Raw genomic sequence first — 15,542 nt, forward strand, 5'->3', positions numbered from 1 at the left:
ATGGTCTATTGTTGCTGGAGAAACTGCCATTTCTCCATCTCTGTGATCATGACTCAAACTTTTCCATCTTGACTGAAACAAGACTTTTTAAAGGACGAAAAGAAAGATGGTTGAACTAGCAGAACACTTAATGTTAGGCAGAGTTACAGTTTAGCTTTTTTATTCAATGATTCATGATTTCCTTTTAAATGCCCCAGAAGTTCATATCCATTTTCATCTGCTGTCTACATTTTTTTCAAACATCTACAGCCAGACTAAGAGTCCACAGGCATGTTAGCATTTCTGTGAGGTTGTACTTTGAAGTACAGTAGCTAGAGCCAAAGTCAGGGGATCAAGTCATTAGCATTCATCCTCTGAGGACCATGAAAGTCTGTGAAGACAATTGATCTAAAAGTTATTGAATTATTTTAGTAGGGACAAAAAGTCAGGCTGACTCACCAACATTCACACTAATATGGCTAAATAATACAAAATACACCAGGGCCATTACCCCTATGATATTGACTTAAAAACAAGGTCCATCATGACATCATACTGTCTAACTTTTCTTTTGATGCAGTGCTATATATACTATGGTAGGCTAGTATCAACATCTGTATGTATTCAATAACTGAACTGTTGAATCAAACAAAGGCAGTACAATTCAACAATATAGCACACTGAACTGGAAGGATTATAAATAATAAGTACTCTGATAATAAATAAATAAAATGTTCTTTTCTCATTTAGAGTTACATTAAGTTAGATTAACAGAGGGCTTCTGGAAATGTGCATCCTGAGATAAGTTGTTTTTCCTCTTTTGTTAACATCATTTCATATCTTAACAGCTTCAAACAATCTCAAAACCAAGACCACATGAGACAAACTTTTAAACTGCCTGCGGGAATAATGAACATGTAAGAGACCATTCCGGACTCACGGGCCTACTTTTTTCTTTTTAGAGCATGTCATGTGAAATGAGTTCTCTCTGACTCATCTATTTCTCCAACTGCCTCTCATCTCCCCTGTGTATCTCATGCAGTGAGTCGAGTCACAATGCACAGATTTGATTGGCTGATTGGTCTGTGAGTTTCCTGGTCAAGCTGTGCTGATTAAACTGTAAATGCTCCGTCAAAATTGAAATTCTCATAATGGTCCATTCATTATACCCAGACTTCCACTCTTGGTAACGTCTGCTCAACACTAACAACAAAACAGCGAGTCGTGTTATGTTTTACTTTAGCTTGAATTTGTCCTTTTAAAACAACTGAATGACATCACCTGAAGTCCAAACAACATCCTGTAGTTATTTTAGTTAGTTATTTTTATCCTTAATGGCAAAGACACACACTGTCACACTGTATTCAATACCGGTGGATTTTCTTTTACCTGTCCAAGAAAAAATAATAATTCTCTGAATTTTGATTACATCAATAGTGACATGTGCACAAGATTAATTTCTCAGTCTCACTGCTTTTCTTGTCTTGTTTCCCTCAGAGCTAAGAAGAAGACCAAGCCCTTGAACCTTAAGATACACAGCAGTGTGGGCAGTTGTGAGAATCTGCCCACGCAGCGCTCGCCCCTCCACACCGAACGATCCCTGCGATCCTTCTTCTTCCCCTCCTTCATCCCCTCCACACCTCCTGTCCATGCTGAAACACCCTCTGCAAGTAAGTGAACTCTTCTTTTTTAATCAGCTCACACTCTACGTTTTATGATTTCTTTAATGCCTCTGTATCTCTTTCATATTCTACTCCCTTCTGACATCTGCTTATTTAGTTCTCAGGCGATGTCTCATTTCTTGGATGTCATTCTCTTCATTCTCTTGTGCACTCTGCGGTTGCAAAATTAACCAGGGTTGGATTTTAACCCAAAATTAATCTTTATTATCTTGTTCTAAAATTTACTTTTCAGCAGTTGTCTCACTTTGTCTTGTCCACTCTAGTATCTTAAACCTTGACACTACCAAACTGACCTCTCCACAAAGAAAAAAAAAGAAAAGAGCACTCACGGCTGTAATCATTCTCACCGCCGTAATTCTTTTTGTTGAAAATATACTTAAGTACAGCTCTGTTGGAAAGAGCAATTCAGCCACGCCATAATGACCGGAGGTGGTGTGCTGTTGCACATTGGGAGCCTTATTGGCTGATGCATTATGGCCATACTGCGGAAGCTATTAGACTAAGGAGGAGAAGGGGAGTAACGGAGGTTGTGTCAAGGAAGGGAGTGATAAATGGTTGTCACTTAGTGTCGTGAATAGTTGTAGAGCGTGACTAACAGGTATGTGGGGCACGGCAGTGCATATTTGTTGTTAGAGGCATGACATGGAATAATCACACACCACATGCATGAGAGGACAGACAAATAATGTTGTACTTGATGAATTACAAAATACAGATGTTAGGAAGTTATTGGTGTGTGCTAGTAGCAGTACAATTACACACCCATCAAGGCTTTTAGTGACACTTTCTAATAAGATACTACGGGTTGTATTTAATTTCTTAATAATCATTCATAAATCAGCTAACCTTTATAGGTCACTAAACCGTTCATCAGAACAGGGTTGTAGAAATCCCTATGGCTTTGGTTTTATAATGATTAGTTCATTATGTATACTGCACTAATGGATCACTTGACCTCTGGCCTTCTGGAAACACTACCGAGCATTTAAACCAAAACTCATTTATTAGCAAATTAATCCTGTTATAAAGAAGCAGCTGTGTTTTGGTCATTGACCTTTGTGAGTGCGTCACTTTTTCATGTGCAAATGGTATAATATATGTTTTCATGTGGATGGTAGGCGAAGAAGCCAACTTGACGCCCAGTGTGTTGTATTAGTGCATTAGCAGTTCATTACTCTTTTATCCCCACATAGAGACAGAATGTCAAGTGCATGATATTTGATCACAACGCTGTAAATAATGATCACAGGCCTCCAGTCATTCACAGTGAAGCCATCTCCCATGTCTCCACCTGTACATGTGTGGGAGTGCATACTGACAACCCACTGAGCCGGAGCGTCCGAGTTTACCGCATCTGCTCCAGGCTACAGCAGAGCTTGTACTTCCTCCAACTCCCAAAAATGCTCCGTCTACGTAAAAAGTACACATTCCTTTTTTTATCCTGCAGTACTAGAAAGCAATATTAGACACAGTGGGTATCACAGCTTGGTTTGGAAACCTGCCTGTATACACGGAATCCAAGCTAAGCTGTCCACTGTGGATAGCTCTGGAGGTTGAGGAAGTCCTACCGCTTCATACGCCCCTTCAGGCCTTCTGGGAGGAGTCACTGGCCACACTCGCTCAGAAATATCATATCTGATCTGTCATCTCAGTATCACCATTCCCAGGTTTTACATTTTCCCCAAATACAGGTTGGACTGCTTCAAACCTTGTTCGTGATGGTTTTTCATTACAGTTGCCTAGCAAATGAGAGTTTTTTTATGTGCTCAAAATGTCTAGTGTGTAAGATTTATGGAGCTCTATTTAGGGAATTTGGCAGAAATGGAATATGATATGATGTTGATCGGTATGCGTCCTGCGTCTCTGACTGAAATGTCTTCACCTGTAACAAACAGAATCAACAGTGAACAATACGCTAACCTGCTGATGGATTCCGTGTTTTCAGCTCAGACAGACCAGAGAATATTTGGATAAAACTAATTGGTGATGCTGTTTTGCCCTCGATGCTCTCGGTGTTTGCTTGAAATAAGTTAAGTAGCCCCAGTGGAGCACTGTGCAGAATCCATTAAAAAAATACCCTTTTAAATGCTACATTGCCTGACAGCAACCGGTCATATGGTAACTTTGGAAGCAATGTGGCCCTATGTGCCCTGATTAATTTGGCATGCAGTTAACAAACCAGCCATAATTGTGTTTTAATCAAAACTCAGCTCCTGGCATTTGCTCCCGGTGTTTGTCACCACTGTTTTGGAAGTAGGAAATAGCAGGAGTAACAGACAAACCAGTTTTAAAAATAAGTGCTGTGCTGTGGATCGGATTTATGCCAATGAGTGATTTTTGAAGTTGGATTTCGAAAAGCAATGAGAAATATTCTTCGGTGTGGCGACACATGCATTTAGGCAAATAAACTTTAAAGTGTTTTATGAAGGGTAACCCTTGGCGAAAGGTGTTTGATGTGGTGGACAGTCGTAAAATGCTCCAACTGAAAAACAGAAGAGTGAAACATGTGAAACAGTCATTGCTCATTGTGCTTACTTAAATAAGCATAAAGAAAGAAATGGAGTATTTCCTTTCTTTGTGGAGCTCCTCGATTCTTTTTTTAGGAACAGCACGAATGTTTGAGTGTGATCATGTGGACAAACGTGTGTGCACCCGGTAAGCCAGACTAAACATCCGTCATGGTTTCTATGTTTAGGATTATGGTGTCAGTGCCATCTCATACGTCAGGGCCCTCAACCAAGGCATTATCATTCATCTCTCAAACCGTCTGAATCAAAACACATGGAAGACCTTCAAGACAAGCTGTGGTGACCAAACGCTGTCTACTCGGGATGAGTCAGCGCTCAGTCTGAGCTGAAACATTAGAGCCTTCCTATGAGTTTATTTGGCTTTCCACATAGAAATACTGTTTGCTATAGTCCAGTTATGAGACGGTTAAATTACATTTAAAGCATTTTTTTAGGTTCTGGAGAAAAGATGCAGATGTTTTTTTTAATTAAAGGTTTAGTTGTTTTTTTTTTTTCTTGTTTTTTTTTTCTTCATCGTCTCCTTTCTAAATCTCACTGACACTAGGAAGCGTGGTTGTAATCAACAATGAGCAATCACATCCTACAAACTGGTCCAGCAAATAACTGATAATGTGTGTGGATGTTTCGTCTATTTAATAGGATGAGGCTGGCATCTCTCTCATAATATTCAGTATTGTAACTTCTAACAACTGAAGTTTCACACAAATGTTACTCAGATATGGACTAGTGTTGGATGTTGTGTTCATGGTAAGAAAGGAGTATGTCACGCAGTACAATTATGTGGCTCAATAATATGTTTTTGAGTAAAATAGAGATTCAAGCAACAAGTCCTCCAAATGAAATGACAAAATATGTTGCTTCTCAAAGCTTCTCAGACAGAGGAAAGTCATTCCTGATCAAATTTGTGGTTAAAGTTTAGGAACTACCACAGTCATTGTTAAAATAAGCATCCAACCATTCTGACCTCCTACCTCTGCGGACTATGAGGGTCTATAATTACATTGTATTACTATTATTATTGTATCATATTCACTTTTTGCTTACAAAGAGTGACCCGTTGTTTTGTTTTTCTTTTTGTTTGTTTGTTTGTTTGTTTAATTTTTTTGTCAACTTGTGATGGCGCCTTGTGTCCACTTGGAGGTCCAGCACCAGCTCTGAGACTTGACCAACACACACCTGCAGCAGAATTGATGTGTATGCGAGAGAAAGAGAATGTGGGAGTCTGTGAGTGTGTGCTTGTCGATATAAATGGCTTAAATGTTCTCGGTGTGCTTTGTGCACAACTCACTCTGTTTATTTCTTTGTGTTATAATGACGTCACCCACTCACCCTAACCTTGCACAGACGCTTTGCAGTTGCGTCACAGATCTCCTAGCAACCAAGTGTCACCACAATGGAGGTCCCTTTGAGAACTGGCAAATAAAAATGACTTCAAATAACGGCTAAATTTAAAACATTGAGGAAAAAGAGCTAAGAATAATAATTCAGGCTGATGTCGATTCAGAGGTGGATAGAATTCAGAGATGATGTTGACTCATGCATAATTTTTTTAAACTTATAGACAGAACAGATAAATCCTACCTTCTGACCTGTTTGTTTCGACTTCTTTTCAATTTCAATTCAAAAAGTTCTCTTATTATTATTATCTCTTGCTCGTTTGTGTGAACTAGTACTCAAAGGGCAACAAATCCAACTTTTCATCTTAATTTTAAAATATGAAACCTTAGCTTTTAAATGCCCCATCAAAGAGTATCTTTACTTCCTCAATGTGATGTATTTTCAGTTTTTCTTGTATTTTGTTCTGTATCTTATCTGTAAACAGAAATTTCTAACTATTTATCTACTGTAACAGGAAGACCTGGATTGTGTTTTTCAGTTAGTATATGTTTTCCAAGTAGGACTTAATTGACTTTCTTTCTGACGCAGAGCTCTTGCATCAAGCTCTCATCTCATTCAACTAATGAAACCTTGCAGAGGAGGTCACAAACACCCATCAATAAAGAGGTGGATTGGTCAATAGTTACTATGTTGATTCCTAGGAAAGTAGGGCAGGTGTTAGAAACGGTGACGCAACGTCAACACTGCTGCTGCTGCTGTTCCCACTGATCTCACTGTTAATTTTACGAACTCTGCCGCCAGAAAACGATAAATTAGTCTTTAGTCTGTTTAGAGTTGTGTCTCTCAACACTCAACTAATTTAAACAAACTGTTTTAATAGCCAACTGGCCGGCAGTTATTGGCTGTTAACAGATGTTTTAACATTCAATTTGCCACTTAAGCTAAATTGAATGTGTTCATTCTCATGTTTCAACAGGCTGCGTGCTGTGGCATATAGCACTATTTGGTTATAATGATATACACATTTGAGCTTACCATCTGTTAGCACCACTGCAGCATCCATTTAATCCAACTTTGGGATCTTTATCTGGCCATTGTTTCTCTCTCAGTCTCAATTTGATATGTTGGTATATTTACTAAAACAAAACAATTAGCTGTGCGTCATCAGTGTTCAAGAGCTGTGGACCTTTGATACTTTAGGTCACCTGAAAGCCTTCTGTAGCGTCAGATTAGCCTCACCACCAAAACCTGCTCTGTCTGTCGGCCAGTTCACTTGTGTGTCTCCAACTGAGGAAGTCACTATCGAGCCATAAGGCCTCCAGGCATCATCTGTTCTCCCATCCCTCTTCCCTCTGTCTTACTGGCACACTTTAGACTACGCAGTCTTAAAAGGCTCCCACTATCTATAAGACCGTGTGATACAAGTTTCATCCAAGATAATTGCTATTTTTCTAGTGCTGTGATTGCTGTTATCAGTTTTATCACAGGGATTGTGTGCGTGTGTGTGTGTGTGGTTTATTTGCAAATGTGCGTGTGAGCTTGCTTGTCAAAAATGACAGCACGATATTCTGCAAAAAGGCTGATCGGCGTGTAGCTGTTTCCATAGTAACCGAGCAACCTGGCTTTGTCTCTTGTTCATCGGAGGAGTTTTTCTTTTTTCTTACACTCGGATAGGAATAATAATAAAAAGCCTGGTTCCTTGCAGCCACTCCAAAATAATACTTGTTTGGTTGTGTACTTTGGCCTTGTAGAAAGTATCATTAAAACACACTAATGAGTAACGATGAGAATATGATGAGCAACAGCCTGTAACATATCACTCATATAACACTCATGCGCTATAATGCAGCACATTGTGCAGCAAACACCCACACATTTTTTACAGTCCTGTTCACTTCTTCTGCTGCTCTGCACAGTCCACCGCATATACCATAATGTCAGACTCTTATTTAGTTAAACAGGCGAAATGCTGTGCTGTTCAGTGCTGAATTTGTTTTGTATTCCTGTCTTTATTGATTATCTCTTGATGATGCCTTGCCAATTATGCTATTGAGTGCATTCAACCATTCGATTGAAGCTTTTATCCAAAACATGCTACATTCTGCCCAATGTGCTGTAGATCTTGGTGATTCTTGTTTGAGTTTTTTTTCCTCCCTGGGTTGTATCTTGTGTTGTTTTAATTGTCACCTGCTCCACGTTTTACATTTTTTTTCCTGCAGTAAAAATTTCTCCTCCATGGGGAATAGCAGTGTTTAGCGCTCAGTCAGTCACTTGGAGAGGCATCCCAGTCTAACGTCAAATAAAGTATATTTGGCTTTAAATAGACTCCTAGACTCAAGTAGTACATACATACACACACCCGCCTCCCTCTGTTTAAACCACACACAGACATATATCGCCTATCTTTTAGTTTAGTTTCATTACTCTCTTTAACCCACACAATAATACACAAACACACACACACACGCACGCACACAGCATACTCAACCCCTTGCCCTGATGTGTGTCACGTGATCGGCCAATAGAGGAGGGGGAAGGAAGGCCTTGGCTTAATTAGGCTGAGACCAATCAGAGAAGATGGAGGAGGACACTGTTGTCTGGCGCCTCGGGGTTTCTCGGCTCCTGCAGGCTCATCAGTCACACACACACACGCACACACACACACACACGCAAACATGCATATAGAAACTACAAACCCTTATTTGTCTGTGTGGCTTGTGGATGTTACTTTTTTTTACGTGACTTGATGTTCACACCTGCAGTTTTGCAAATTTGTAGTTCTGCCCGCATGCTTAATGAGCAGCATTACAATATAACGCTGACATGTTTCGTTTTGAAGAAAATGTCTCATGATTTAAGCGCATCAAAGAGAGAATTAGATTTTTTATTTTTTTATTTCATTAGATCTTATGGATATACAAAATACAAAAATTCAGACCAATATATTAAAGTTTTCAGTCCTGGTTGACTTGGTTACACCTGCAGTTACCATGGTACTATGTTTTGTAATACTACAGCGAACGCTTCATGTTCTGCATGCCATAAGTAGTTTTCCAAACAACAGCAAGACAGTAAACGTTGATCACCTTGTTGAGAAGTTGGAGGTATCGACTGCAGCTCTTCATCTGACAGCTCTCTGAGGCTATTCTTTGAGGGTCTTGTACAGTGGGATGATTATGGGTCGAGGGGGGGTGGAAGGGGTCGATTTGCCGGGTGATGAACAGGACCTGAAGGTTGGGCAGAGATCATGTACAGTGGGATGATTGGTGTCGAGAAGAGGGATGAAGGGTGTTGGTTGCACGGGAATGAAAGGGAAAAAGGAAGAAAAAAGAGCAAGGCTTAGGTTCGTTAGGATTAGTCTTGTTCTTAATCTTAATTCTAATAAATTCATAAAATGGCTGATATCAATGAGATAAGAGAATTGCGCTGGATTACACGCATGCACTGTACTCCAGCGAATCTCTTGTGTTAGGCGCCTGCCTTCCATCTTACAGCACAGGAATATTGGCTTAACCTCCAAAGGCCATTCTTCACAGGGGAGGTCCAAATTCAAATTGTCTGTCATTTCATAAGCTTATGCTTTTTTGATATGACTGGCATGTGTGTGACCACGGGCGTATGAGTTTGTTCTTACTTACTGACATAAATCTACACTTCCCCCATTGTTTGAGCAATGGTTTGATCATCAAAGATCGTCATGGAAGACAGACAGCAACGTACGCACACACGATGATAGATTGCCCTGACCACGCTGCTGACAAGTCCAATCATCTGCCAGTCGCCAACAAGGCCGACAAGAAGCAGATGATGTCAGTTTCCCCTCTGTATTGAGTTATCAGGTTGATTGAGTGTAATTGAGCGATGCATCGGAGTGCGGAGAGAAGACACCAAGCCTCTGGAGAGACTGGAAGAGGAGGAGGGAGGAAGGGTGTTTCAGGAACCAGGAAATGCTATATGGCACCGGGGCCATGAGATTAGCACAGTCAATGACTCGCAGCCTCATAATCAATTAATAGGACTGATTGGGCTTCTCACCAGATGGTTGACTTTGAGTCACGAAAGATTTCTTATCGCTCTTATTTGCTGTGATTAGAACTGACGACATCTGCACCAGTCATCTTTAATCCAACACCAATCACTATTAAAAAGAGGGAGATAGAAAATAAATGAGTATATAAGCACAATTAGAAGATTGTTTGATCTAATATTTTTAAGAAAAAGTCTTTAATAAACAGTGTACACTAACCGGCCACTTTATTAGTTTATAATCGATGTAATCCAATACAAAACCTCTGCCATGAATTCAATTTCTACAAAGGTTATAGATTTTCAGTTTCAGTTGAGTGATAATGGTACTTTATGTTTATTATTAGTCATAATACGTGGTGGGCTAGTACTACAGGCCATTTTATGTCTAATATTTTGTCCACCCAACTTACATACATATTTACATGAGGAAGGCAGAGCATTTATCCATCCATTAGCTATAATCACTGTAACTCATCACAACTGACATTGGATGAGAGGCCAGGCATGCACTCTGGACAGGTCGGACAGTTTGAAAACTCCAATCCAGGAGTGCATTTTCTGTTTCCTTTTGGATAAAAACAATAAATCAAGAGGCTGTGGGCAATATTCTCTGTTGAAATCAACTCTTTTTGGCCTAATCTAAGGCCTCTTTCTCACAAGTAGATTAACTCTCAGTGCAATCTGCAGCACACAGTTCTATTCCTCAAAATGTCTGATGCATTGAGGAAATCATTTCTAAGTGTGATTGTTTTGCTTGTCTTTCTCTCTTCTTCTTTCACAATTCCCAGATTTATTGTTCAACTCCTACACCCACCCACACGCAAAAATCTTAAGTACCTTCTACTCCCCCTTTCCTGGCATTCATTTCATTTCCACATCATAATACTCATGAATTACTCATAAAGACCTGCAGAAAGGTCCTCTGTAAATTACTCAATTATTACGCATTTGACTCTATCCGTCTTTTCCTCTTCTCATCAGTTTTATTTTGCCAATTCAAAGCTGCACATTTACCGACTGAGCTGTTTCTTAAAACATACCTTCCACTAGAAACTGGGACTGACATCCAAGAAGATGCAGAAGATGTGTGTGCTTGTGTGTATGCTTCTGAAGAGCACATCACTGTTATTCGTTTATTTATAAAAACCTGTTTATCCTACAAATATCAGGAATACACATGCTGCTTTAAATGCAGAGTGCACTTATTTGACACATTAAGGTCTGTTTACAGGTCTTGAAGAGTACAAAATAAAACGTACAAAACCATGTGTGGCTTCAGAGGGAGCTGTACCAAGTCTGATAAATTGTTGTAATGTAACTATTGTTATATTACTTATTGATACCACTTTCCATGTTTTTTATGTTGTGATGTTGTGATGTTTATGTTTTGTGTGTGTGTGTGTGTGTGTGTGTGTGTGTGTGTGTGTGTAATGTATGTGTATAATATATATATAGCGATATATTGAATTTCTGAAAGAAAACACTAAGAACAAGAATGATCTTTCCAACAATGACATATGACTTTGTCAGCATTTTCAGCATGGCTATTTTTTACTGAATTATTGGCACAGCATTAGAGTGCGGTTATCATCTCAATGCATGTTCACCACATCAAGCCGCATTCACAGGCAACTATGTGTAGGCTGCCATGTAGGCCGCTCAGTAATTGCAAGCACTAATGGACCAAGCGAATGGCTTTTGTTATGAATACCTTTGAAAGCAAGAGTGCCTCACAATAGAATACAGATAGCACCAAAGTAACCTCACCATCCAAGATACTTGTATCTATCTATCTATCTATCTATCTATCTATCTATCTATCTATCATCCATTCATCCATCTATACAATTAGAACAGCTTCTCATTTACAGTGGTGAGTCATGACTAACTGTGTTCATGATATACAAACAGCTGATTAAGTCTGACAATAAACATGTTATTTCACTGACATTTGGTCAGTTCTGAAAGACATTCTGTCAGTATTAGCATTTAACAAAAACAATCGAAAAACATAACAAACTCCTGTCTCTTCCTCTCCAGACACTCTCTCAGTGCCTCGCTGGTCCCCGCAGATTCCCCGAAGAGATCTGGGAAACTCAATAAAACACAGGTAGGTTTGAAGGAAAGTGTGTGGGTTGAGTGTGCGTGAGTTTGGCCTATGTGCATACACTCATCTGCGACAGAACACCAGTCCAATTAGAAAAGGGCTTCTTTCATAACTCATCTCATTTCTCTTTCTCTCTTTGTCTGCCTTTCTCTTTCTCTTTCACCCCGCTTGACTCCAAATGCAAGGGATCTAAAAAGTAAAACAATACCGTATTAGTCGTGGGATCTCAGCAACCTCCAGAACGTGGGTGTTTTGCCTGCTGAAAGTCAGCGAGGTGGAGAGAGAAGCTGTAAGCCCTCATCATTCGCAGCCAATCTCAGCGCAAGTGTAATTTATAAAGACGTTATTTGAAGATTGAGGCTGGTTTTAAGAGAAATGCCATTATTCTAACAATCTCCTTGATGTGGCAATTTGCATATTTCCAATGCGTGCCCTTGATTGTATTGTTAGATGTTAAGATAGGCGCATTTGCATAGCTGGTACACAATGCAATACTTTGGTTTGAAAGGCTTTTTTATGCACAGTCTGCCCTTAATGTCACATCACCATTTTATATTTGACAGCAGAGGCCACTAAAAAATCCGTCAGGGGTTGGACTGAGTTGTGCCTTTCAACTGAGGCGAAGGAGGGGCCTAATAAAGAGATTTGGACTCTGTCAAACAACATTAGTCACCTGCCATTAGCCAGCCAGCAGCACTGCTGGCACCCAGGCGTCGCATCAGTAAATACAGCCAATAGTCGCATACGCACTCGAACCACTCAGTCAATCTGTGCAGGGAATTGGTTTCTACTGCGGGGCACATTGTGGATTTGTTTGTTTGAGAAGAGACAGTGTTGGACCTTTTAGGAGTGGCACAGGCCTCTAAGCTCCCATCATTCGAACTGATTCTCGCAGTAATGTAAACCCTGTGGCCTCTGTCCTGTGCTGCAGAGGGACTGCCTGAGATGTTAATTCGCACAGGGTTACTGAAAGATGAAAATGAAATGGGCCCAAATTAAATCAGCAGGTGGAGGAGATTAGGAAGGTAAACACTTTTACAGAAGTAGCTTCTTCAGGCGTCTATTATCCTTGCAGAAAGGTTACACGGGAATTGTGAGGCCTTCTTTGGCAAAAGCTGTCTGTCAGAATGAGAGAATGTCAGGAAAGACAAAAGGTCAGAAGCAATGTTCTCATGGTAATCCACAGCTCCTACATGTCATATAGATGTGCAATAAGCTGAATGTGATGTCCTGACTTTTTTTAAATGTCCCTATCTCACGCTATCTTATTTTGCCTGCAGGTTTTCCACAAAGTATTGGATGTCCCAGACATGCATAGTATGTGGAAAGGGAATGTTGTTTGGACTGAAATGTAAAAATTGCAAGTAGGTATCAAAACATTTTTTGCAAAAGAACAAGTGATTTGTGTCTGATCGTCAATACTCACTGACATTTCGATCATTTATTTATGAAATGAGTTTGTCACTTTGCTTTTTTTTTTTTTTGGACTTCTTTTTTTAGGTAACATGAACCATTTTGTTTTCATCCTACTTAAGTAAATTAGCAATTATTATCTTTTGTCTGTTTTTCTACATGTTAACACTTGACATATGTTTTATTGCCATGTAAATAAACAACAAATTATAACAACAACACAAACACTAACCAAATTTCCTGACCTTTTGTATGCACTCAGGCTGAAGTGCCACAACAAATGCACCAAAGAAGCCCCACCTTGCCATTTACTGATTATACAGCGAGGCGGACGAGAATCACTCAAAGGTACTTTCTTTTTATGTAACGTTTGAATTTACATGAGCCATATTAAATGTAGCTTGTGTGAATGCTTCTTTGATGAAAAATTGAGCATTTTGTCATTTCCAATGTTGATGATCAGTGAGGATTATAATTTGAAATTCTGTATTTACGTATACTCATCTTTGTATGCCACCATGCTGAAATTTGCCTCATGTTCTGTGATCGCACCTTGATACATGTTAGCTTGTCAAAGGTAGGAAGAGCCACTACCAAAGATACGATAGCTTAAAAATTAGTTGTGTTTCTGTCGATATTAAATTAACTACATTTTAATTTAATGTATGTGTCTGAGTTCTTAGAACTCTTTTTCTCAGTTGAGGCAGTGAAAGAGCCTCTGCTGGTTTAGGCAGATAGAAGGTTATCTACTGATTAATTAAGCCACTTAGGATTGACTAATGTGACTGCATCGTGCACTGTTTGTACTGTCAAAGACAGCACTGAAAAAATTCCCAATATCTGCTATCAAAATTGAGATTCTTTTGTCCTTTCTCTGCCTCCCTCCCCTGCTTTTATTCCCCAAATAAGACCACCAAGGAACAACTCAAGGTAAAGAACGCTAATTAGACTTCTTCAGGACAAAGTGACAGTTTTCTTAATGACATAGCTTGCTTGAGGAAACTTTTTTTCTTAACAAAGTGTCTATATGCGATAACAAATGGATGGTGTTCAAGAAAGGGCAGTTTGTTCATTTTCACATTAGAAGCAGGGCCTGATAAAGAGTTCCTCGTAATTTTCCTAAAGCTATTAGATGTGTATTGTTTAATTTGGCTGTCACACAGTGCTTCATTGTTCCTCTGTGCTTTTTTTTCCCTCTATAGTAGCTCGTCTGGTACGAACCGAATCAGTGCCATGTGACATCAACAACCCGCTCAGGTACACAGACCTGCACATCAGCCAGACGCTTCCCAAAACCAACAAAATCAACAAGGTAAAGTGTAAAAAAAAAAATAAACCATGTATTACAATCTGTGTATAACTTGTCCTACATATCACATTCTTTCCATATTAAGGGGCTGGAAAATGGTTATGAGTCACCGTGTTTCTCCCAGGGGATCATGAAACCGAACAAAAATATCTTCAGCAGTATTGATGTTTACACAGACGGATTTGTTTTCATACAATGAATATTTTGCAGCCAGCACATCTAACAATTTCTTAGTTACAAGATTCCCATGGTGGCAAGACTATGTTGGAAAATGATGATAACTCCCAGCTACAGCTTGTTGAGTTCTACATTGATGTAACTTATTGATTATATACACACGGTCAATTATCATGACAACAAAAACAACGAAAGTATGGCCCAGATTGAAATAACTATAATGTGTGCAATTCAGGTCATCTGAGACTGTGTTTTAAGACCTGTGAATCTCAGCATCTGAGAATGTGATTTGGTTTAGATCAGTGACTCAGTGGTTCATCCATGTTTTGTTTTTTTGTGCTTTAGGATACTAATGCCATTTTTCAGAGGATTAAAGGATTCTCTGTATCTATCATGAAAAACAGAAACAACACAAGTTCTTTATTTTGCTAGTCAATTTAAGTGTAAAAGTTGGCAGCCAAGTTATGGCTGCCAACTGTTTACCATGCTCTGATCCTTTGGATTGTAGAGGAGGTCTGCATGCTTGAGATATAGAAGGACCACTGTAGACTACAACAAAATACTGCCATAATCTGATCCAGCCAGCGATATCAGTGATTGTACAATGATTGCATTTATCTTACATCGTTCTAGACCATTTATCAAAGTATTCCCTCATTCTTCAGATTGATTTCCCACCTTCAAAGCAGTCACTGATCTCCTTTCTTTTCAGTGGGCTACAAAAATCAGCTTAGCAGAGATCTGAAGCAGGTGTGAGAAAGATAATCCCTTAAATTTGTCAACACAAATCACGTCATGATCATCAGTTAGGAGAAAGAATGCATTTGAAACCTCTACCTGTCTGTCATTCAAAGACACTCTAACATCTGAAATTTAAGACTTTTACACAAAGCCAATGTTTCCATAGCTTTTTATGACTAGACTATGTAATTAATAAAGTGCTTTTCTAGCAGAGTCTCCTCAATCAGGAGAGGCTTTTT

General features: G+C 39.3%; 1 protein-coding gene across 3 annotated transcripts in view; it reads left to right on the plus strand.

The window, feature by feature from the left end:
- The window catches only part of ksr2 (kinase suppressor of ras 2), a 92,303-nt gene that overhangs the window by 45,028 nt on the left and 31,733 nt on the right, over positions 1-15,542 (plus strand). For all 3 annotated transcript variants that reach the window (XM_019272011.2, XM_027278106.1, XM_019272010.2), the window contains 6 exons: positions 1,477-1,649; positions 11,597-11,666; positions 12,944-13,027; positions 13,339-13,424; positions 13,986-14,006; positions 14,279-14,388. In XM_019272011.2, the coding sequence (XP_019127556.1) occupies positions 1,477-1,649; positions 11,597-11,666; positions 12,944-13,027; positions 13,339-13,424; positions 13,986-14,006; positions 14,279-14,388 (544 nt within the window). The remainder of the gene's footprint in view (positions 1-1,476; positions 1,650-11,596; positions 11,667-12,943; positions 13,028-13,338; positions 13,425-13,985; positions 14,007-14,278; positions 14,389-15,542) is intronic.

Source organism: Larimichthys crocea, chromosome III (assembly GCF_000972845.2).
Source record: "Larimichthys crocea isolate SSNF chromosome III, L_crocea_2.0, whole genome shotgun sequence".
NCBI classification, from domain to species: Eukaryota; Metazoa; Chordata; class Actinopteri; family Sciaenidae; genus Larimichthys; species Larimichthys crocea.